This window comes from Garra rufa, chromosome 15 (assembly GCF_049309525.1).
Source record: "Garra rufa chromosome 15, GarRuf1.0, whole genome shotgun sequence".
NCBI lineage: Eukaryota > Metazoa > Chordata > Actinopteri > Cypriniformes > Cyprinidae > Garra > Garra rufa.
Genome location: NC_133375.1, coordinates 17,091,248 through 17,117,081, shown reverse-complemented (window position 1 = coordinate 17,117,081; position 25,834 = coordinate 17,091,248). Strand labels below are relative to the sequence as shown.

General features: G+C 39.3%; 1 protein-coding gene across 12 annotated transcripts in view; it reads right to left on the bottom strand.

The window, feature by feature from the left end:
• magi1a (membrane associated guanylate kinase, WW and PDZ domain containing 1a) overlaps window positions 1-25,834 on the bottom strand; it is a 107,240-nt gene that overhangs the window by 53,040 nt on the left and 28,366 nt on the right. For 9 of the 12 annotated variants that reach the window (XM_073819527.1, XM_073819525.1, XM_073819528.1 and 6 more), the window contains 4 exons: window positions 14,184-14,303; window positions 7,154-7,330; window positions 4,344-4,572; window positions 4,055-4,137 (listed from right to left, as the gene is read on the bottom strand). In XM_073819527.1, the coding sequence (XP_073675628.1) occupies window positions 4,055-4,137; window positions 4,344-4,572; window positions 7,154-7,330; window positions 14,184-14,303 (609 nt within the window). The remainder of the gene's footprint in view (window positions 1-4,054; window positions 4,138-4,343; window positions 4,573-7,153; window positions 7,331-14,183; window positions 14,304-25,834) is intronic. The other 3 variants (XM_073819526.1, XM_073819522.1, XM_073819523.1) reach the window with 1 other exon arrangement.

The following is a 25,834-nucleotide window of genomic DNA, read 5'->3' as shown; positions in this document are numbered from 1 at the left end:
ATATATATATATATATATATATATATATATATATATATATATATATATATATATATATATATATATATATATATATATATATATATATATATATATATATATATATATATATATATATATATATATATATATATATATATATATATATATATATATATATATTGTAGATCAACTGTAAAATTCATTACCAATCTTTACATTTCAATTTCTTCATTTACAGATGTTAATGGGTCTATGAAGTATGTCCATAAAAACTTAGCGGAGCACAACCCAACAATTTTTTCTTCAGCGAAGCATAAAAAGTGAAGCGGAACTACCTCAAACTGTTTGGAGATTAAAATAATTGTACAAATAATAAACAGATGTGTCTCATTTTAAATAAACACTAAAACCAAGATGACCAATTTACTTAAGACAGAAATGTACTTTTGCAACGGTTAAATAAATGTTTAGCAATATCTTCAAAAGATTTTTGAAGCTCACCCTGTACATGTAAAATGCCCTTTTCTTATTGGTAGGTAGCCACATGCATATAAAGGAATGAAAACAACAAACTCCTATATCTCTCGGAAAGATACAGAGCTGAGTTCAAACAGACTATAGAAATGAATGAACATACCTGAAACAGTTTTCGTATCTTCGTAATTCTGAATTTTCAAGTGTACGCAATTTCATGCAGAATACAGCTCAGTAAGGCGGACGAGTTTCTTCTTATTAATAATGTGGACCGAGCCTTTTAATAATGAACCGCCACTCTGAGACCCTCAGTGTTATTACAACTCGTCACGAGCGCGCTTTAAAACATGCATAACATGGTTTCATAGGCATTAGATGATACTCGAAAACAGTGGTCCTGGGGCCGGGACGACCAGGCTGGAGGTAAAATGCGCTTTAAGTTGAGCGTAGAATTAATACCCGTTGCACCATCTAGGTGTAGTGCTACGTCTCAGACAAAATCTTACGCCTAGTCAAAGGTAGGCGTAAAATGAAAATCATGGTTTGCTTGGACATTATTACTATTACTTTTTTTTAGGATTCATGTCTGTTAATTAATTATTACTGCAGACGTGAACTGTAATGTTTATGGTCTTCGGATAAGCGTTATCAGTCGTGAAGCTCTGCGTGGGCTGCCGACAGTAGCCTAATTGACCTGATGCAAATATGTTTCTGTACAGCATGTAATATGCAGTAAAATATTACATATTATCTGTGATTATTGAAAGACACTGTACCATTCGACATCTTGCTTGGATAGACAGTATATATGCTTCACAGCAAGCAATTTTTGGTCTAAAAGACGTCTATTAGCCGTGAAAACACAGCACAGACGTCTAGGCTAAAACAAGTTTGTATTTGGGCTGTCAGTGAAAATTTAATAGACGTCTAAACGTATCCCAATATTAGACTAGTCATCAATTAAAAATAAAATAAAAAATTAAACCATAAAACCTTGTAAATGTTGCTGAGTTTGCTTACAGGATGGAATATCATACATCTAACTAGTTATTTTGCCAAAAAAATGGCATGCAACCAAATTCAAGGTTATTTGGGCTGGAAGTGGGTTACACATAGCCGGACTATATCGGGTTTATAGTCAACCCAGACGGTGAAATGACGACTATTGCTTGCTGGCTGCTTTAAGTCCATCCATTATTTGTAGTGCGCCTGCCATCCAATAATCGCAGCAAGTTTTGTGCTTTGTTATCTTTAATCAGAAATAAAGTATCAGCATTCAAATTCTGTCAATTTTATCACAAAATACAAACTATAAACCAACAGAAAGTCTTGTGAAGTCACATTTAGCCTATACATCCACTGTGCATGAACTAGTCAGCTAGAAAAAAAGACTCTATAGAGAGAAGCACTGTATTACATTCATTATACTGTGCTTAACCTGTCGCCTTCATTTCATTTTTTTTTCAGTTTGTTTGAGGAAATCTGTCATGGGAATGTGCAGGGAGACTTCAGATACAAAAACGCGGACTTGTAGGAAATGTTCACTCAAAGAAGTCATGGCGTGGTGGTAGGGACCCGACGCAACAGAGAGCGACGCGGGACAACACTTGATGGGCAAGCGCGGGCGGGTAGAGACTCGTGTGTGTGTGCGGGACGCGGGAAAATAAAATAGAAATATCTAAACATGAAATATCTAAAAACAAAAAATTGTTATTCAACTATTGCACAAAAGCAGCAAGAACAAAATAAATATGATTAGTAAGCGTTAGTTTCGATATCGATTTCTGTTAAGAATAACAGTGGTTTGTGAATGTTAATGCTTAGCCTAAATAACAAATATTTTATCCGGAGTGTTTACGCTGGGTCTAGTGGAACTTACAAGATGTTACAGAACTGTTTCATGTAAATTCAATCGTTGTGTGTGAAAAAATCTATATAGGTTACTTTTATGCGGGCTTTTGCGGGCGGGAGCGGGACGAGATAACATATATTTCTGAGGGAGCGGCCGCGGGACACAATCTTGCAGGTCTCTACAGGTGGCTCGGCTTGTTATGATCTTTTGAGCAATTCAGTGTTATATTAGTCGTTGTAGTCATTGCAGCGTGAATGTCGTCTCAGCTATCACTGCGGGAGAATGTGTCAGTGTGGTGCATCGTCTACTCCGAGGCATAGTTGTGCCTGATCGCAACTTTAGTTGGTGCAACAGGTGTAAATATTTATCGTAAAGTTGGACAATGCAAAGCCCAGCATAGGGCCTATGCTGCGTTCACACCAAACGCGAATATGCGTCTGGCGCGAGTGATTTCAATGTTAAGTCAATGGTAAGACACGTTTACGCGCGTCTGGAGTTCTTGCGCCGCGAATTGGCGTTTAGCGCGGCGCGGTAGACGCGAATTCGCCTCATTCGCGCGTCTAGTTCGCGCGAATGGCGCGTCTGGCGCGTTACGTGCGAATTGTGCTTTTTGTGCATCATGCGTTTGACGCAAATTCGCGTCTGCCGCCCGAGTTGAAAAATCTGAACTTCTGCGTCAATTCGCGCCGCGTTAACCAATCAGGAGCCTGCTTGATGCTGCGGCGTCAGGCCCGCCCGGAGTCACTCATTCAAATATGAAACATGAATACTAAATGCCTAGTGCGGTTCTAATGCACAACAAAGCAAGTGTTTTATCACATATATGACACATATTCATTTTGTATTGAATGCTATTTATTCCATATCTAAATCTTAATTGTATGAAACATTATTATAGTGGAGTGTGTCTACACTATAATAACAGAACAAGTATAACTATAATAGTGTGTATACTTTAGTGTGTCTGGACAGTGTTGTGTGAGGAAAATAAAGAAATCACAGGACAGGTTAAATACTTTTGGAGGCTGGCTCCATTTATCATCAAAACAAAAATAAATAACAGATTTTACAGTAATAACCTGAACAAAGAAATGGCACAGACCTATAGAATTATTATACATCAAAGGAGGAATGACATAAAGGAGTAGTTCACTTTTAAAATGAAAATTCTGTCATCATATACTGCTCCAACGCACAGAGGGAAGTTCCGCCGCTCCTGAAATCCCCTCGCTCCGATGCGGGACAGCAGGTCATCGAACTGGGCGCAGGACAGGCGGAAGTACCGCTGAAAGCGGCCGTCATCCAGGCGCAGCTCCTGGAGCAAGTGATGAAACTCGCCGAACTGGGTTCGCCTCCGAAGGGTCTGGTGGACCCAAATACGGCAACGATGATCCCTACGCCGCTGTTCTGCTCTCCAGAGCAAATACAGAGCGGTGACTCTCTCGATAAATGACCGATCAACAACAGACATCTTGTAAAAAGATGGCCGCCAACGGGGTTTGAAACTTTCGCTTCTGATGCGCGTGACGCGCGAAAATTTCGCTTCAAACTTTTGTTTTTACGCGCGTCGATTTCGCTCTTGACGCGCGAATGAACACAAAGTGGTCACGCGTATAACTAGGCGCGAATTTAGACGCATATTCGCGTTTGGTGTGAACGCAGCATTACACCCAGCTTTTTTACGTCTAGCTGGTGCAACCAAGCCTAGATGTGCTACAGTATCAGCAGTGTGTGTGTGTGTCTCACCATCATCGTCACAGTCCTCCAGAGGTTTGGGCTGTTTGTCCTGACATCGAGGGTCTATCCATGAGGTGGTCTTTGTGTTGTGGCTATAAACACAGCATCACTGGCATTAATAATGAAGTATTCAAACTGTCAGTAATATATTTTTGAAGTGTGTACGGTATGATGGTGATTGAGACTCTACACCAGCAGACCGAATACACCTGTTCCATGTGTGTGAATGATCTCATATTCTGCGAGTGCATGTCTAGATCTGTCATGGAGTGAGACGGGTGAGGGGTGCGGGTCGTACTCTATGAAGTATATCTCTCCGCTCTCGGTGTAGGCCATCTCCCAGTTGTCCGGCAGCGGTCCCAGCGGGTCCTCGTCCGGAGGAAGGGCCGGGAGTTTGGACGGCGGCGAGGCCATGTTGTTCAGCACATAGGTGGGGGCATTGTCTCGCACCACGCCGTGCACGTCCGGACGGCTGGAGTCTCCTGTGCACAACAGGGGAGAGGGGAAGAGACTACGAGCTAAGAACTCTGGGTAAAATACAGGAGCAAGTGGGAGGAGACACAAGAGAACAGTCACATACACACGACCCAGCTAAGAGCCCATGCCTTCGGTGTTAGTGTGTTCCTAAGCAAACATACGTACGAATATTGGTCCAGTTATCAATCTTAATTAGGTTTAGATGAACAATTCCTATTGACCTTTTTTGTACTGAATTAAAGGAGTTGTACAGTATTACGAGTGTAATACAAGTTTCAGGTGTCCCCAGAATGTGTTTGTGAAGTTTCAACTCAAGACACCTCACAGATCAACTATTGTGGCATTTTGAATAATGCCATTTTGATTGGAAGCAGAAACAACGCTCTTCTCGTGTAGGTATCTTTAAATGCAAATAATCTGCTGTTACTGTGCCTCTGATGCTCCACCAAAACAAAACATCTCTTTTGATTTCGATCACCATGTCTATCTTGGTCAGGCTTATGTGACACTGCAGTGCTTCAAGAGTACGAATGTTTATTATTGGCATGCATTTTAAAGCCATATCGATTTAAACTTTGGATATTTGATGTTCTGAGTGCACACACCCAAAGCAAACACACAGAAAGCTGGCTAAATATTTTTTGTGTCTTATTGTGCTTAAACTGAAAGTGTTCATTTCGTGAACAAAATCTATGACGAAAAATGCTCGTCAACAAAGTTTTTTTTCCCTGAGGTCATTAAATGATAACTGAAGCTATATCAACAAAAAAGACAAGACTAAATGTAGTTAAAATAACTAAAACTTGACCAAAACCTTTTTAATTTGTTGACAAAAGTGGAGCCAAAACATTTCAGACTGCTGTACAAGACTCTGTTATGCAAGTGTTTATGGTTGCCAGATATCAAGCGCTCAAACTCCCCAATCAGAGCTGTTCTGTTAAACAGATACGTACTTTTGCTGAATGCAATCTGGCAACCATTTGAGGTATTCATCTTAAACCAGTGTCATTTAGCCAGTCGGTGTTCAGTCATGGATCTTGAGTATTGTTTGTAATTGTGGTTGCTGATTGTAACATTATTTACACACAACCTCTGTGCAGTAATAAGCCTTTTTTGCTGTCATTTTAAAAGAGAAACATTGATGCAATTTGGAATTACTATGAGGAGTTTCTTTGTTGTATAATCTGAGGGTAGGTTTTTGTTACACCAGTTTTCATAATGCAGACAGGGTGAGTGTATATCTCAAGTCTTGAGTGCTCACATTGTGTAAAACAAGCCATATCTTCAAACAGACTCAACTATTTGACTGTTCAACACTAAATCTGTTCATAATCAGCTGATCTTCATCTGTTTAGTTGGTGGCAGAGCAGTCAGTGAATTCACCTACAGTCCAGTTCATCTACACTTTCAAAGGCCGGCTCATACTGGTCTGTTGTCCAGGACTGCAGCTGAGACGGAGAGAGCAGCAGAATGCTAATATACAACTAGCAGTTCAGTGTCTTTATACGTCTTTAGACGACAACACACACACACACACACACACACACACACACACACACACACACACACACACACACACTCCCTCAAACCAGCGGAGACCCCGCACAACATACAGCCTTTCAACCTGCAGAGCTTCACTAAACCAGCCTTACCTATGTTTCTGAACACCTGTATTTAGAAACTGCAGGCACACTGTCTAACAAGATCTTACTATTTGATTTGACTATTCCTGCAGGTCTATGTAGCACAAATGTCCAGGTGGTTACTATCCCACAATCCCCGGTGTGAGTGTGTCACTCAGCTCAGCTCTTGAATGTTTCATTACGGGGTGAATGAGGTAAAACAGTGTTTGTGATGAGCAGCAGTCCGTCATCACAGCGGTAAAGTTCAGCAAAGAGTCCATTAAACACAGACAGCGTTCCAGTCATGTAGAAATACATGCTATAATGCCAGCAGACGTTAAACGCCTACTTTAATACACCTGCTGACATTAATGTGGAGACACATTGTAGCAGCTGTTAACATTTGGTTTTCATGTCAAACTAGATGCTCCACAGTTTATCGGTTTGGTCCATAAAACAGTGTTACATTAAAACTAGTGTTCTTCATATTTTACCCAATTCAAACTTATAAAGCACTCAAGATTGTGTGAACACACTGAATATATGTCAGTCAATGCTGTTTAACTATATCACACTGTAACGCATCCTCTCATAGCTTATTGTGTTTATTAAACAGCTACTACATACCTTTCAGCTTCAACTGTTTTTTTGTTACATACACATGGCTAAAAATAAAGTGCAATTTACCCATATCAAATATAATTTCACAGTTAATATGCAACATTTACTAACAGAAGTGCAAATAGTTAATTAATTTGCAAACTCGAACTCTAGTCATAATGCTCTCTCTCTCTCACACACACTCAGAAATAAGCCCGCCTGATCTCAGCACGTGATCTGATCATTCACACACACACACACACACACACACACACACGCACACACACACACACTTCAGTCGGAAGAGTTTCACACAAAGACTATGTGAGCTCCATTAGCGCACACACACACACACACACACACACACACACACACACACACACACTCACTCACTCACTCACTCACTCACCTGTAAACGTGTTGTTCATGTCTGCATCGTCCTGCAGCGCTGTACGCTCTACTACTGCATGCTGCATGCGATCGCAGGACTTCTGGGAACCAGTGCAACTGTCTCGCAAAGCATCATGGGTAATCACTGTCCTACTGAGAGGCTGGATGGGTGGCTTGGGTGTCCCATAATAGTTACCTAGGCAACCAGGAACCCATTAACATGCTTGAAAAGAAAGAGCGACAGAAAGAATTGCAGAGAAAGAGAGAGAGAGAGAGATTTGTAAAACACACACACACACACACACACACACACACACACACTCTCTCACACACACACACACACACACACACACACACACACACACACTCTCTCACACACACACACACACACACACACACACACACACACACACACACACTCTCTCACACACACACACTCACTCAGCTCAATCCAGAAAACACAGCAGAGGCATATGTGGGCTGTTCTCTAAAACTGACGCTAGAGTGTGTTGTAGCTTTATGCAGAAGTACACAGACATTTCTTTGGTCAGAGACTGGAACCTGCTGTATAACAGCTTCATTACAATCAGCACACAACAGCTTTACATACTTTAAAGGATTAGTTCACTTTCAGAACAAAAATGTACAGCTAATGTACTCACCCCCTGGTCATCCAAGATGTTCATGAAATGATGTTTTTTGAGGAAAACATTTCAGGATTTCTCTCCATATAGTGGACTTCTATGGTGGACTTCCAAACTTCCAAAAGGCAGTTTAAATGCAGCTTCAAACAATCCAACATGTAGTTGTCAATGATCCCAGCCGAGGAAGAAGGGTGTTATTGATCGTTTTTAAAAAAAAATTTTAATGACAACTTTTTGACCTCAAATGCTTGTCTTGCTCTGCCAGAACTCTGTTTTTCCCCGGTTCAAGGGTATGTCAAAACACTCCTATCTCATTTTCTCCCTCAACTACAAAAATCATTTCAAAATCGTCCTACATCGCTGCAGAACCAACCCAGTGTTTGCAAAATGAACGTGCAAAGATCAAACACCCTTAACAAAAAAGGTAAAACAGCAATGTAGGGTAATTTTTAAGTTGAGGGAGAAAACAAGATGGGGTATAAAAAAGAAAAAAAAAAAAAGAAAAAAAAAACTTATTTTAAACAGAAAAGAAGATTATTTTTTTTACCACATTGGCAGATTATTTTGTTTGTTTCAAGCAAAAACACACTTAATTTTAAATAGTTTTTTAGATATTTTGGCTGGAAACTAGGGATGCTCATATTGACTGTTTAACCATTAACCGACAGTAAGAATTTTAACCGATTATTACTATCAGTTAAACGGTTTAAAAGGTTTTTTTCTTTCTTTTTTTGTTTGCTGCATGGTGAAAGAAAAAAACCATGTTATATGTAAGTCATCTGTTTACTCAGGGGCGCGTGTCCATGCAGTGCGGCTGTTCAGACATATTTTGCTGAGCAAGCACCTGCTTTACCTTCACTTAGTTGATGTAACTGGTGTAGTATATGCAACACGATGGCAATGGCCATATTGGGTTATCAGAGAGTGAACTGTGAGTGAATGTATTCAAATTCTGAATTAATTATGGTCTAGAAAGTGCGCAATAGGCACTCCCCTTGCAATCACTGGAAAGCTGTCACTCATGCATTACTGTAGTTTATCGCAATCTCACAAAGTTAATAAAAAGTAATAAAATAACCTTTACACTGCACAATTAATCTCTTATTTACATCATGTCTACACTTACTTTGTTTTAATGAGAGTTCGCAGACTTGTCATAAATTAATTTCATTACTACGATATACAGTGAACTTGTCATATCAGCAGATACTATTCCACACAACATATCCCCGTAAAAGTACCACTAGAGATATCTGGTGATATATTTGAATATTTTCACCAGTGCTCTATCAGCTTCTACATCTTAAATCTGCATATTTGATTTATCTTTATAAAGGCCTTTTTTTTTACTTTTGAAATGTATGCATTACCTTTGAAATTATTCAATTTATCAATAAATTCTATAAGGCTGTTAGCAGTCAGATTACAAAATGTAAAAATTAAATGATGTTATTATTTTAAATACATTTATGAATATACAAATAAGAAATGTTGGGGGGATGCATACTTTTAAACATGCTAAACTACCAGTAGATGGCGGTAAATTACTTAACGAGTGAGTTATTTCAACTGATTCGTTTAAAACGTTGAATCATTTAGTAGCAAAACACATGGAGTAGAGATGTGCGGATGGGCTCAATCGTCACCCGAATCCACAGCTTCAAATAAATTATGCGCCCACCCGCACCTATATTTTTCTCTGATTTAGATAACCGCACCCGACCCGCACCCGGTCGTCATATTACACTTACTGTAATTCTTAGTTTTGCATGATGATATGACAGTAATCGTCTGCCTGATGAAAACGTATTTAAAACACGTTCAAGTTTTAGAAAATGTAGTTAATATTTGCATCGTTATTGATTTATCTCATCCACCCGCAAATAATCAGAATGCATTTTTTTTAGGGCCGGGACTTTAACGCGTTAATTTAGATTAATTAATTACACAAAAATAACGCGTTACATTTTTTTAACGCATTTTATTCGCACTTATTTTTGCACTGCGGAACGTATCTCACTGGATGAGTTTCGGTGGACCAATTATACTGGAGCACCAACTAGCGTTCAGACAAAAACAAACCACAGTGAACATGGACAAAGCAGCTGTTGAGACCGCTTTGGTTGGCCCTGTGGATGGGAAATTTTGTTATGAAAAACTAATGGATGGAAGCGTCGATAAGAGCATGGTTGTGTGCAAGCTATGCAACAAGGAGTTCGCATCTCACCGCAGGACATCGAGCCTATTGCTACACTTAATGGCAATATTGCACTGGTCTGTTGGACTTGGTTGAACAAAAATAAACAATATTTTGTTGCTTAAGCTTATGTATTCAGTCATTATTCAATGGTATAATTAAAAATCCATATGAAAAAAACTTACTCCTCACCATGGGCGACATTTGACTCTTGAGTCAGGGGGGGCAAGAAAAAAAAATCACATGTAAGCATTAAAACAATGCCCTACGGTATTGCAGCACATCAAAGCAGTCAATTAAAGCGCTGCACTTTAGCCCGGGCCGATGGTTTACATGCACCCCAGGGCTACGGCTTCGGGCCAATTTTCACGTCATAGTTCAGACCCGGACCGGCATCGGGCCTGTTTTAGGCTTCTCCTTATTTTCATAATTTAGACATCCATCAATTATGGTGAAGAAAAAAAATGCCGCGCTGGTGGAAACAACACGAAACTTCACTTTCGCTTTCACTTTTGAGACCAACTCAGACACCGTTTAGTGTGCTTTAGCGCAGCTGAATCCGCGTTCAAGCGCACACAATAGGCTAAAACTCGCCCCAAGCACCGGCAAAAATAAATAACAATGAATGTGTCGAGGAAAGAGTAAGGACATAAATGAATTATTTATTAATTAATTTGTGTATTCTGAGTCAGTGTCGCAAAGATCCTGACTCGCAATCTCCTTTTTGGACGCGCCTTTAGAGAGAAATTCATCTTTACAGATTACATGAAAGAGTTTGTGCTTTTGATTTGTTTTATTTCGTTAAGTAATAATTTAAAGCTTTCTATAAATGTATGTATTATGTCTGTGAGGCATGCATTTCGCTTCATTTTGTTAAGCACTCCTGTTCAAGAACCAGACAGCAGAAAGCACATAATTTTTGTTTTCTTTATTTTATAAAAATGCTGTAACGTTTTTTTCGATGTATTACTCCTACTTTGTGAGCAAAAATGACGGATAATTTTAAATTGCTTCCAATGAAAAAAAAAATGCAAGTCAACGCGCTGGTGCCTCGATGTCCTGCAAGCTTTAGCTTCCACTTTCTGCACAAACTATGCGCATATAGCGCACATTTATCTGTAACGTTTAAACTACCATTGTTTTATACTTGAACTGTTTTATATCTATAGATTTCATTTTAGGCAAGTCGTGATGATTTGAGAAGGCAAACTGATCAAACAGACTATGATCAGTCTTCCGCTGGGCGCTGTTCGGTAAATATATAGGCTATATATTTAACGAATAAAAAATGCTCCAAGCGTTTTTCTAAATTAGCTAAATAAAAAACGAAACTAAATATAAACATTTTGCCATTACATACAAAACTGAACTATTTTATAGCTGAAACAGTAAGTTGTTTTGGGAGAAGGGGAAAATATATTTTTATCCTGTCTATTGCTTCACCGTTATTTCGAGAATAAACCCAGCGTATGCAAATGTCACTCCCAAAACATAAGCTTGCATGTGCCGAAAAACGAAAGTTTCATACAAATTCTAAATGGATTATAGCCTGGAAAGTGCAAAGCACGCTCCCCTTATTATCACTAAAAGTTCATAGAGATCTCACAAAATTCCGTTATAATTAATAAAGCTCTCTAAACTACACAATTAATATTTTATTTACATCGCGTCTACACTCATAAGATGATTCACGAGCGCATAAAACGACACTTAATAAAAACCGATCAGGCGCTTTCAGCAGTGAGTGAATTCTGACAAGTGTTTCTAATTGTTCGGAAACAACAGATATGTCTGTGATTGGCTACATTGCTCAACGCTGCAAAAACACGTTGGATAGTTTTCCAGATCTTCAATTGCTTTGCTTTCATTTGAGGGTTATAGCACCGTCTAGTTCCCAAGTACAACCGAGCCTAAGCTTGGCTAAAGCAGTTGCAGCGGGGCTGTCGAGGATTCCATGGCTAACCACAGGGGGGGCAACTGCCCCCCCTTGCCCCCCCCTAATGTCGCCCTTGCTCCTCACTGTTCTCAGGTCAAATTTTTACATGCGATTAAAATGCGATTAATTTCGATTAGTTAATTACAAAGCCTCTAATTAATTAGATTAATTTTTTTAATCAAGTCCCGGCCATAATTTTTTTTATCACCCGACCCGCGGATATAACCGCCATCCGCGCATCACTAACACGGAGTGTTGCTTGGAGAATGTGCGGAACTTGTCACATAGTTTTAATCAGGCCGTTTGTCCAGTCGGGCAAGTAAAAAAAAAAAAAAAAAAAAAAACATTTTAAACTATCTCGAAGGCTGATGGTCAGCTAGCTCGACCTATATTTATTATTATTATTGAGAACATTATATACAGAAAAGACTGAAGATATTTTAGAGGAAATGTGACAAATTATTTAAGACCCAGCGAATCTAAATTTGAGACATTAAGACTTAAGGCCTTTTATTAGGAAAAAGTTATTTAAGACTTGGATCCACGTGTAATTTTAAAAAAGAATAACCGATCGTTTCACTAGATAAGACCCTTCTTCCTCAGCTGGGATCATTTAGAGTCCTTTGAAGCTGCATTTAAACTGTATTTTAGAAGTTCAAACTCAGGGCACCATAGAAGTCCACTATATGGAGAACATTCCTCAAGAAACACAATTTCTTTACGACTGAAGAAAGAAAGACATGAACATCTTGGATGACAAGGGGGTGAGTAAATAATCTGTACAATTTTGTTCTAGAAGTAAATTAATCCTTTAATACATGCAATTTAATCAGATTAAATGTTCACTTTTTTGCATGTAGTTAAGTTTTTGATGTGAAGTGTCTGCCAGCTCAGAAAAGCTGAAAATAAAACATGTAGCCAGTTTGCTATGTGCCATCTCAATCTGAAGGCAGTTTGTATGCATATAGTTAGCTCTGTGAATAAGAACAGCTGACGGATATATTCACGTCTCACGAGGACAAGCCCCACGGAGGAGACATTAAATATTACTATTACAGCTTCATTTTATTTTCTTTGTGATTTGTAAAGACTCTATAGAACAGCACACACACAAAGGTCAGAAAAGGAGTTAAAAGAAACACAACATACACAAATGTCATTTTAAAGGGATAGTTCACCCAAAAATGAAAATTTGATGTTTATCTGCTTACCCCCAATGCATCCAAGATGTAGGTGACTTTGTTTCCTCAGCAGAACACAAACGAAGATTTTTAACGAAAACCGGTGCAGTCTGCCAGCCTTATCATGGTAGTGGATGGGCACCAGACCTTTAAAAGTAAACAAAAACATGCACAGACAAATCCAAATTACACCCTGCGGCTCGTGACGATACATTGATGTCCTAAGACACGAAACAATCGGTTTTTGTGAGAAACTGAACAGTATTTATATCATTTTTTACCTTTGACACACAGCCACGTCCATCTGTCATGTGCATCAGTCACGTCACATGAGCACGCGCTCTAGCGTAGAATACGCAAACGCCGGAAGGGGAAATCAGTGAAAAGTCCCGGATGAGTTTGCGCAAACTAACGTAATCTTTTAGCTTTAAATTGGTTTAAACAACCAGGATACGCGCAAGTAATTACCATTTTGAATAGCCGCTATACCCACAATCTCTGTGCACTGTGTAAACAATGAGTGTCGTATACATGCAACAGATCGCTTACGGCGTTTGCGTATTCTACGCTAGAGCGCGTGCTCATGTGACGTGACTGATGCCAAACTCGTGCACATGACAGATGGACGTGGCTGTGTATCAAAGGTAAAAAATGATATAAATACTGTTCAGTTTCTCATAAAAACCGATCATTTCGTGTCTTAGGACATCAATGTATCGTCACGAGCCGCAGGGTGTAATTTGGATTTGTCTGTGCATGTTTTTGTTTACTTTTAAAGGTCTGGTGCCCATCCACGTCCATGATAAGGCTGGCAGACTGCACCGGTTTTCGTTAAAAATCTTCGTTTGTGTTTTTCTGAGGAAACAAAGTCACCTACATCTTGGATGCATTCGGGGTAAGCAGATAAACATCAAATTTTCATTTTTGGGTGAACTATCCCTTTAAAAAGAGTTCAGTTCAGTTATACAAGGAGGGCAAGTGACTTCTGAACATCATTAACAAATCAATGCTATCTTTGTGCATGTGCTATGGCTTTATCACAGTCTTTCCATAAGTCCATATGAGGCATGATAGCACCCTGACTGACGTACCATCATATGTTCCTATCTCTAGCAGTCCTCCGCTCCGCTCCAGCTCCAGGAAATCCTCCACAGACAGGAAGTTGTAGTCCACACCATGAATCTCGCTGTCACGAGGAGGACGGGTCGTACCTGCAAGAGGAACATGTGGAGGGTCAAATCTCCGAACTCAAGAGACCTTTGACTGCGGTCATCTGCGCTGGTAAAAGGAGACTCCGCAAAGAGTTTTCCACAACATATTGTTTTTATTACTGATGTCTATGGATGTTGTTTTTGTTAATGATGTACTGAACTGTAGAAACACTGCTGACTCTGAGTGACTCTACACTCCTCTGTACGTCTGTAATATCAGTGCAGATGGACACACAGTTCAAACCACTGCGCTTCTCCTCATAAACTGCTCTGAGTCTAACGGCAAGTTCTGTTTAATGTGCCGATTGAGCCTGACCTCCAGTCAGGGAAAAAATAAAAAGATGTAAAAAATCACTCAAAGTTTACACTACGAAACACAAGCACCACACCGGTGCAATAACACAATAAAACAGTTCTGTTGGTGGATTGTAGGAAGCAATCAACAGCAATCTAGAAGCAATCTAGTTAATCAAATCAACTAGATAAAAAGTTTAGGTTGGCTTGAGAAAGCCTAGCTTGAAAGTTTAAAGCAGCTGTAAAAGCTTAAAGTTTTTATATAGATAGATTAGATGATTAGCATGTTGCTAGCGTGATTAGAATATACAGGTCCTTCTCAAAAAATTAGCATATTGTGATAAAGTTCATTATTTTCTGTAATGTACTGATTAACATTAGACTTTCATATAGTTTAGATTCATTACACACAACTGAAGTAGTTCAAGCCTTTTATTGTTTTAATACTGATGATTTTGGCATACAGCTCATGAAATTAGCATATCATGAAAAGGTTCTCTAAACGAGCTATTAACCTAATCATCTGAATCAACTAATTAACTCTAAACACCTGCAAAAGATTCCTGAGGCTTTTAAAAACTCCCAGCCTGGTTCATTACTCAAAACCGCAATCATGGGTGAGACTGCCGACCTGACTACTGTCCAGAAGGCCATCATTGACACCCTCAAGCAAGAGGGTAAGACACAGAAAGAAACTTCTGAACGAATAGGCTGTTCCCAGAGTGCTGTATCAAGGCACCTCAGTGGGAAGTCTGTGGGAAGGAAAAAGTGAGGCAGAAAACACTGCACAACGAGAAGAGGTGACCGGACCCTGAGGAAGATTGTGGAGAAGAACCAATTCCAGACCTTGGGGGACCTGCGGAAGCAGTGGACTGAGTCTGGAGTAGAAACATCCAGAGCCACCGTGTACAGGCGCCAGGTCAAGCCACTTTTGAACCAGAAACAGCGGCAGAAGCGCCTGACCTGGGCTACAGAGAAGCAGCACTGGACTGTTGCTCAGTGGTCCAAAGTACTTTTTATGGATGAAAGCAAATTTTGCATGTCATTCGGAAATCAAGGTGCCAGAGTCTGGAGGAAGACTGGGGAGAGGGAAATGCCAAAATGCCTGAAGTCCAGAGTCAAGTACCCACAGTCAGTGATGGTCTGGGGTGCCATGTCAGCTGCTGGTGTTGGTCCACTGTGTTTTATCAAGGGCAGGGTCAATGCAGCTAGCTATCAGGAGATTTTGGAGCACTTCATGCTTCCATCTGCTGAAAAGCTTTATGGAGATGAAGATTTCATTTTTCAGCACGACCTGGCACCTGCTCACAGTGCCAAAACCACTGGTAAATGGTTTACTGACCATGGTATTACTGTGCTCAATTGGCCTGCCAACTCTCCTGACCTGAACCCCATAGAGAATCTGTGGGATATTGTGAAGAGAAAGTTGAGAGACGCAAGACCCAACACTCTGGATGAGCTTAAGGCCGCTATCGAAGCATCCTGGGCCTCCATAACACCTCAGCAGTGCCACAGGCTGATTGCCTCCATGCCACGCCGCATTGAAGCAGTCATTTCTGCAAAAGGATTCCCGACCAAGTATTGAGTGCATAACTGAACATAATTATTTGAAGGTTGACTTTTTTTGTATTAAAAACACTTTTCTTTTATTGGCCGGATGAAATATGCTAATTTTTGGGTTTTCATGAGCTGTATGCCAAAATCATCAATATTAAAACAATAAAAGGCAAGAACTACTTCAGTTGTGTGTAATGAATCTAAAATATATGAAAGTCTAATGTTTATCAGTACATTACAGAAAATAATCAACTTTATCACAATATGCTAATTTTTTGAGAAGGACCTGTAGTTAGCATGATTCTAACATTTTTCTAGCATGTTTCTCGCATGATTAGCAAGTTACTAGCATGTTTGTATCACGATTAGTAAGTTGCTAGCATATTTTCAAGCAAGTTTCTAGCATGATTAGCAAGTTGCTAGGCTTGGCTAGATAGTTAAATATTTTTATGATTTTTAATCTTCAATTTTATGAAAACTAAGTGATATCAGTCTAGAGTTGGGCCGAGTTTGGTGCTTCTAGCTTGAAAGCTCTAGGAGTAGCTTTTAGAAATTTGGCTAAGAAGAATAGTAATAAAAAGCTCAAGTAGCAGATCATCACAACCTAATAGAAATGTATTTTTTATGTGGTGAAATATACAGTTGCTACTGATGAAAACTAATACAGATCTCAGGAGTCGATGACACACCATCAAGGGCTCATGTGTGAGGGTGTACTCACACTAGGCAGTCTGAACCGTGCCCGAGTGCGTTTGACCACCAAAGCGAGGTTCGTCTGACTAGTGTGAGTGCTCCGAACCGTGTCCGAGTGAGGCTCGATTAGCCGTCCCTGAAGAGGAAGAGGTGAGCCAGAGCACGGTTCAGTTGGACTCGGATGCGGTTCGCATGCAGTGTGAGCGCTAACCGTGCTGGAGCATGGAACTGGACGCCTGACGTCACGCTTTTGCGAGGTAATCAACGTTTTTATAGTCCGTAATCAAAGCTGCAAAGTCATTGCTGCACTTCAGCTGGTACCTTGCAAATCTCCTCATACGAGCAGCACGATTGCGCAGAAATTTTCGTGCCACAAAAGCGATAGACATGTTTAACGATAGGCTGTGGACCACCGCGGAACAAACGACTCAAAATTACTATCCACAAAGTAAAAACAGCGACGGACTAAATTAAGTTCCGCGAGAGTGCCGCTCTTCCCGTTTATCCTGAAAGCGTCACACCGTAATGAGGTAAGCGTGCTCCGGCTCGAATGCTGAAACCCTATGTGAGTGCAGGCCAAAAGGGGGGTGGAGGGGGGACAGCTAGGGGTGGGCGATATCTCGATATTTAAAATATATAGAGATATTTTTTAAACTCGATATGAATTTTGACATATCGTATATATCGATATAATGTTTATATTTAATTTTCGGCACTTGTTTGCCTTCTCTGTGCTGTGCTCGCCCCCGCCTCCTTGCTTTTGTTCCCCCTCCCCTCGCCTGTCGTCTCATTCAACGTGGCGGCGCCCGCAACCAGCCCGGAGGCTACAGAACTCGTCGCAAAAAAAAGGACAACTGGCTCCATTATATGGAGCTTCTAGCACCACGAACCGAGATTTTCACGCGATCGTTAAAACGAAACCAAAAGTCAAACACGCACGCGCATTCAAAAGCAATTTTAATACCCTGCGTTTAGAGAGCGACTCCCCAATGCACGCAAATGAGGCTACATAAAATATCTACGCTGTTATTAGTATTTGGGCTATAATAACTTGTGTAGCTGTGTAGATAGCTCTGTATCATGCTTGAAAAATTCGGTCTCTATTTGCACTTTGAAAATTAAAAGAGCAGTACTTTGATCGTGACAGATTTATGGACCAGCAGAGCAATGGAACCATATGTGAGCATGACGATCCATTAACCCCTTAACTGTTACTCCCATTTATGAACAGAGACGTGAAAATGAAGAATTGAAACTTAAATCTTTATAATTCATGGGCAAAAACATTTTGTAATGTGATTTTGATGTACATTGTCCATGTTAATGCAATGTCTGATTTTAAAATGGCTTTCAAATGATGAATTTTGAAATTTTAAGTTTTCATCTGATATATCATTTCTTATTATTTCTAAAGTGCAATGGGAAAAAGGCAACAAGGATGTCTGTGAAAAAGGTCCGAACTCCTGTTATGAAGTAGATTTTTAAGGTGCACTCTACATAATTTGTAACACAACAAAATGTCAAGTATCTATTTAGGAGCCTTAGACCTTTCCAACGTTATATGGTTTGTCATGATTAGATTAGGATTTATTTGTAAAATGGTGAAGTAAACTTGGGCATCCCACAGAGAGGACGGTGATAGCCATAAAATGTTGACAGGCAAGTGTTTTTAGCTAAGAATCTTTAAATCGCTTTTCTCTGACATGATAACTTTGTATGTTTGTTTCTTTATGTTTAATGATGTTTTTTTCATTACATTATTATTTTTCATTAAATTTCTTTAAATTTAAAGCCAAGTTTATTATGTCTTATTTTACTGCTATGTTACTGCTGTTTGATAACCTAATGTTCAGGGGTAAATCTTTAAAATAAAATTCTCCAGAATCGTGATCTTTGTTCTAAGCCAAAAAATTGTGATTTCTCAATTGTGATTCTCATTGGGGGCAGCCGTGGCCTAATGGTTAGAGAGTCGGACTTGTAACCCAAAGGTTGCAGGTTCGAGTCTCAGGTCCGGCAGGGATTGTAGGTGGGGGGAGTGAATTACCAGCACTCTCTCCACCCTCAATACCACGACTGAGGTGAGTCCCTTGAGCAAGGCACCGTTCCCCCAACTGCTCCCCGGGCGCCGCAGCAATGGCTGCCCACTGCTCCGGGTGTGTGTTCACGGTGTGTGTGTGCTCACTAGAGCTGCACAATTAATCGTTAAAAGATCGCGATCTCGATTCGACCCCCCTCACGATCTTAATCCAGCATTTATACGATTCAGCCAATTATATTTTATTTATATATTACAAAACTTTTGCTAGCCTTATTACTGCACAGACTGCTGTGAGCTGATGCAGTGACAGGTTCGTCGTTCTCTCCAACATTGCATAACCATTTAAACTTCATCTTCAGCGCACATTCTGTCAGATGCAATTCATGGCGCCTCCGTCTCAATATACTGTACAACGCGGCATTCATTCACATCAAATGATAACTCAGTGGCAGAGTTCCACTCACGCAGCGGCTTAATTTCTACTGGGGACACGATTTTCAAAATCCCGTTGGTGTCCACCCACTTTCAAATGGTTTTGTTAAAGTAATTTCTTGTATTGTAGAATGTACGCTCAGCGCTGCCGAGAGTTTCGCGGGATTGTTAAAACGAAACCAAAAGTAAAACCCGGACGCGCTTTTAAAAGCTATTTTAATACCCCGCGTTTAGAGAGCGACTTCCCAATGCACTCAAATTAAGCTACATAAAATATCTAGGCTGTTATTAGTATGTGGGCTATAAGTTGTGTAGTTGTGTAGATAGATCTGTATCATGCTTGGAAAATTCGGTCTCTTTTAGCACTTTGAATATTGAAAGAGTAGTACTTTTTTAATCGTGCCAGATTTATGGACCAGCAGAGCAATGGAACCATATATGAGCATGACGATCCATTAACCCCTTAACTGTTACTCCCATTTTTGAACAGAGATTTGAAAATGAAGAATTGAATCTTAAATCTTTATAATTCATGGACAAGAACATTTAGTAATATGATTTTGATGTACATTTTCCATGTTAATTCAATGTCTGATTTTAAAATGGCATTCCAAAGGATGAATTTTGAAATTTTAAGTTTTCATCTGATATATAATTTCTTATTATTTCTAATGTGTAATAGGGAAAAAAGGCAACAAGAAAGTCTGTCTGAGTAAAAGGTCAGAACTCCTGTTATGAAGTAGATTTTTGAGGTGCACTCTTGTCATAAATGAATCTATGAAACTCTTGTCATAAATTATTTTCCTACATAATTTGTAACACAAAAAAATGTCAAATATCTATTTAGGAGCCTTACACCTTTCCAACGATATATAGTTTGTCATGATTAGATTAGGATTTATTTGTAAAATGGTGAAGTAAACTTGGGCATCCCACACAGTGGACGTTGACAGCCATAAACTGTTGACACCAAAATAGGATAGTGTTTCTAGCTAAGAATCTTTAAATCGCTTTACTCTGACATAATACCTTTGTATGTTTATTTTTTAATGTTTAATTTTGTTTACATTATTACATTATTTTTCATTACATTTCTTTAAATTTAAAGCAAAGTTTATTTTGTCTTATTTCACTGCTATTTTACTGTTGTTTGATAACCTAATGTTCAGGGGTAAATCTTTAAAATAAAAAAGTTCTCCAGAATCGTGAGAGAATCGTGATCTTTATTCTGAGCAAAAAAAATCGTGATTCTCATTTTATTCAGAATCGTGCAGCTCTAGTGCTCACTACTGTGTGTGTGCACTTGGATGGGTTAAATGCAGAGCACAAATTCCTTGTATGGGTCACCATACTTGGCCTCACTTCACCTCCTTTTTTCCTTTTTTTCCTTTCCTTTATTCAGAATCGTGCAGCTCTAACATGTATACAGGGATTTTTAAAAGAAAATTCGCAGAAGCACTTTGTTCTGAACTGCCTACCTCTGAGTTTCAATAAAAAAAAGACTTTGAAATTTGGAATATTTGTTTTTGCAGTAGTTTTTGGGGGGTTATTTATCCTGTAAAGATATCGAGATATATTTTTTGCTCCATATCGCCCAGCCCTAGGGACAATCGTACTCGAGCCCGGTTCAGGGCAACCGTGCCTAGTGTGAGTACACCCTGAGTCTAGATACTCAACATACTTGTGTTAGTCTGACACTGACAAACCTCAGTATGCAGTGGGGCCAGATAGAGTTACATTATGATTCACTCGATCTAACTCACTGGGTGAGACTCTGGCTTTCAGCATCATGACAGCAGCTGTCTGTGCTAATGTCCACTATAATGTCCACTATAACGGCCAGACACGCAACTGAGCTTCCACACCAGACGTGTCTGTGCTCATGTACTCACACTGAGGATGATTCAGGCTCAACTTCCTTCATTCAGTACGGTGCTGCACATTCTTACTACAGTAAACATCCTTCCAGCTGAGATTTACAGCAGTCAAACAGACTGACCTGATGACACTCAACTCTTGTTCGTCATCACTGGATGAAGTGTGTTGTGCTGATTAATCGTGGCACATTTTAGCAATCATGATTTGTTCAGAGTCATAACACACCAAACACACGTCACTCAATCACTGAACTCATTCATCCAGACTTTAGGGGGAAAAAAATATTAGTAATGTAAGAAAAGTTCAAGGCTCCATGAAGAATGAACGTGCAATTTTTTTTTCATTATTAAGCAGTTTTCAATACAGTGGTTTTCACACCAAAGACATTTTCCCTCATACAAGTACAGTAATCACAGGAATATAAAGTCTGGATTATTTTTATTCATAAACTGAGTAACAGAGGTTACACTGTCACCTAATGTTCAATTGAAAGTAGGGATGCAAACATTTTTTCAAAAATCCGATCCGATACCAAAAATTCTGAGTATCGGCTGATACCGATACCAGGCCGATATCAGTGGGGTATTTTACCTTCAAAACTAAAGAATGTATACAATTCACTTTGCCATTAAGATTTATTTGTTTTAGGTAAAGCAAGAAATACCAAATCTGCTTGCACATTGTTGGATAAAAAAGGGGGAAAAGAGATACATGCATGAGTGCAATCAAATTCATAAATTCATATTAAGATGTTTTAAAAATAACATTTTGACAACAGAAATATTACAGATATAAATAACTGAACAGATCTGCCAGCAGATGGCGGCAAGACACCGATTTAATTACTGAATCATTTCATTCATTTGATTCGTTTGAACGGATGGTTCATTCAGGAATAAAGCAAGTGACTCTCTGTTTGAATGGGAAATTGAATCATTTCACTAGATTCGTTTAAAAACACACGTTCATTTGTAAACGAAATACTGCTGTGTTTGAATGGAGATGCACAGCGGCTCAGCTGTGACTTGTTTCAGATTACTTTTGATGACAAAATAGAGCAAAATCAGGCAATAGTGTTATAGTCAGACAATGCAAGTCATTTAATAATAACTTCTTATTTATTTAACAGCAGTATTAAACAATATCTCATTTACAAAGAAAGTATGAAAAGCTGTCACTCGGTTCCAAGTCCTTGTGTTCTTTTGCGTGATGCTTTTGAAGAGGCTTGATTAAATTTGTGGTGTTGTAATTCGAAAGACTACTTCCACCTCTTGAAACTTTGGCTTTGCAAATATTACAATTTGCAGTGCTACTAGCTGCTGTATCAAGAGGCAAATATTTCAGAAGATCAGGGACATGTTTCCCGCGCTGAGGTAGACTTTGCATGTGAAAGTTCCCTCTGAACTCGCCTCTCAATGTGTCACATGTGGTTGTGTATGCAGCGCAACGTATTGTAAATGTATTTTTTTTTAAGGCAATGTTTTAAAATAATTGTGTTCTTGCATGAACTATTATAGTTTTTACAGTAGATAATTATTTCTTGCTATTTATTCAATCAAACTCTGGTAACGGTATCGAATTTGGATCGGTCACACATCACCAATATCTGATCCATTCAAAAAGCTTGGATCGGCGTCGATACCGATCCAGAGTATCGGATCCATGCAACCCTAGTTGAAAGTCATGAAAGTCCTGGAAATATCACTGAATTTTAAGACTGTGATTTCAAGGCCTGAAAAAGTAATAAAATCTGTGACAGAAGTGACATGAAAAATCATGGAATGTGTCATTGTTGAACAGACACTCTGTGGTTGTTCTGCATGCTTTTGTTAAAATCAGACAAAACACTGTACGGCACTTCTCATTTCCTAAATTGTTCCTCTTCGTCTCCTCTACACTTCAACCTGTGAGACAGACACCGATCTAGATCAGCATGAGGAGGACGCTCCAGTCAGGAATCTCTTCACATGCTCATGAATATTACTCCAGTTGTTCTAATTAATCAAACCTCAGCGTCTTTATTTTTTACCTTGACAAGCATGTTACTTATTTTATTAGTGTTTTGAAGATGTAAAATGTCATTGACAGGATTTGAATGAATTAGATTCAGAAACCAGAGCTCCACACACTACAGCATGAAGCACTGAGGAACAACTGCAGGAAAATACACTCAATCAACTCAAAACATGAAGGATCCAGTGCAGGACTGGAGAGAGTAAAGACACGCAGGAAACTTGATAAAACAACAATGTCCAATCAATCTTTAGTGGAAAAATGAAGCATTAATGGCAAGAAAACAAAACAGGGTTTAGACTGGAGTCCTCCACATAAATCCAGGCATCAGGCAGAACGGATGATACACATGAGTCTGTACAGTCATACAGTAACACACAGACACAGAATCAGGTGATCTGACTGAAGTGATGGAGATCAGGGCTCTGTTTCCCTCTGCTGGACAGGCAACACATGAGCCCAGAGTAAAATGATCCGCTAGTAACAAAGCAAAGCAGGAGAGCTCTCTAATGTGAGTGCTTTACAGACCAGTGGAATCAGACCATTAATCTTATTACAAAAATCACAAAGCTCCACAGTGTTGTTTTTACACACCAGTTTGTGATTAACAGTACCTGAAAATACCCCTAAACACAACTGCAGGAAACTGTCCTAACTGTAAGACCTGCCTTATTATTAAATGTGATGTGTGAATATCAGTAAGAGCCAGTCAAACATACTGACTTCAACTCAGCATCCTTAAATAATGAAAACAGATGAAACACAAGAAATCTCCTCTGATCTGTCTTTGTCAGGAGTGTATATATCTCCAATCGTATAAGGTTTGACTCCCATTCTGACAATCTCATGAAATACTTTAAGGAGAAGTTCATTTCCAGAACAAAAGTGCACAGATAATGTACTCACCCCCTTGTCATCCAAGATGTTCATGTCTGTCTTTCTTCAGTCGCAAAGAAATTATGTTTTTTGAGGAAAACATTCCAGGATTTCTCTCCATATAGTGGACTTCTATGGTGCCTTGAGTTTGAACTTCAGAAATGCAGTTTAAATGCAGCTTCAGAGGACTCTAAATGATCCCAGCCGAGGAAGAAGGGTCTTATCTAGCGAAACGATTGGTTATTTTCTCCAAAAAAAACAAAAAAAAAAAGTTAAATGTATACTTTAACCTCAAATGCTCGTCTTGTCTAGTTCTGCGTGTATTCTGGTTCAAGACAGTTAGGGTATGTCCAAAAACTCCCATCTCATTTTTCTCCTCAAAATTCAAAATCATCCTACATGATGATACAGACCCAGTGTTTACAAAGTGAACATGCAAAGATCAAACGCCCTTGACAAAAAAAAAAAAAAAAAAATGAAGCGATTTTGAAGTTGGAGGAGAAAATGGGATGGGAGTTTTTCAACATAACTGTATTGAACCAGAATACACAGCTCACGCAGAGCTAGACAAGACGAGCATTTGAGGTTAAAAAAATTATATAAACTGTACATTTTTTAGAAAATATCTGATCGTTTCGCTAGATAAGAGCTTCTTCCTCAGATGGGATCGTTTAGAGTCCTCTGAAGCTGCATTTAAACTGCATTTTGGAAGTTCAAACTCAGGGCACCATTGAAGAGAAATCCTGAAATGTTTTCCTCAAAAAACTACATTTTCTTATTGACTGAAGAAAGAAAGACATGAACATCTTGGATGACAAGGAGGTGAGGACATTATCTGTGCATCTTCATTCTGGATATGAACTTCTTTAATGTGTTTGTGTTGCTGTCATCAATAGTGTGTATTAGTTTGATCTCAGTGCTGTTGTCAGAATGAATGGTTAAACATCTGGTCATGCAAACAAGCTTGTAAGTCATAGAGATTCACTCGCTCACAATGAGTGGGAACCCTGAATTACACTGAAAGTGAAAGACAGTGAAAAACAAAGACTAGAGAATAACAGTGAATATCATGATGAAAATGATATCAATCATGAGAAGTGAGGAAATCTAGTATACCTTTGTCTCTAAATGTAGCTCTAAGCCTCCAAAAGCAACAACAAGCTCAAATGCAAATTCTCTTTCATTGGGTTTCAGGAGGTCAGTGGCATGTAAATATGGCAGGCACTCATCTTACACGAGGCAAACAGGACTGGTGACATGTAGAAACACTGTTCAGAGACTGACGCTGTCCTGCGGGACGCGTGTGGAGACAGACAGAGACGGACAGACATGCCTTGAGCTTCAGACTCTAGTGATCACACAGAATTAACAGGCATTTCATTCTCATTTCATCATCAGCAGTCGTCAAGCCGGTTTTCACACACAGATCTCACCCATAACACCCTGACTGAACACAACACACTATTCATGTCATGTTCATTTAGAGATAAGGCATTGTGGTAAGACTGCATTTATCTGAATGAGAGCACACAGATTGTGTTTTTGCAGCATCTTTCTGCTAATAGTGAAGCTCTTCATAACTTATAAAACAGCTCATGTTGAGATGCTGAGAAATATAATGTAGCTTTTCAGTGGCAAAGGAATTTTATTGCTATAGGTCACGGAGCAGTGTTGATAATGAGTCATTTAGCTGAATAAACTGACTGCAAATGATCTTTCACCAAAAAATGTGATTTGTGTGGAAATATCA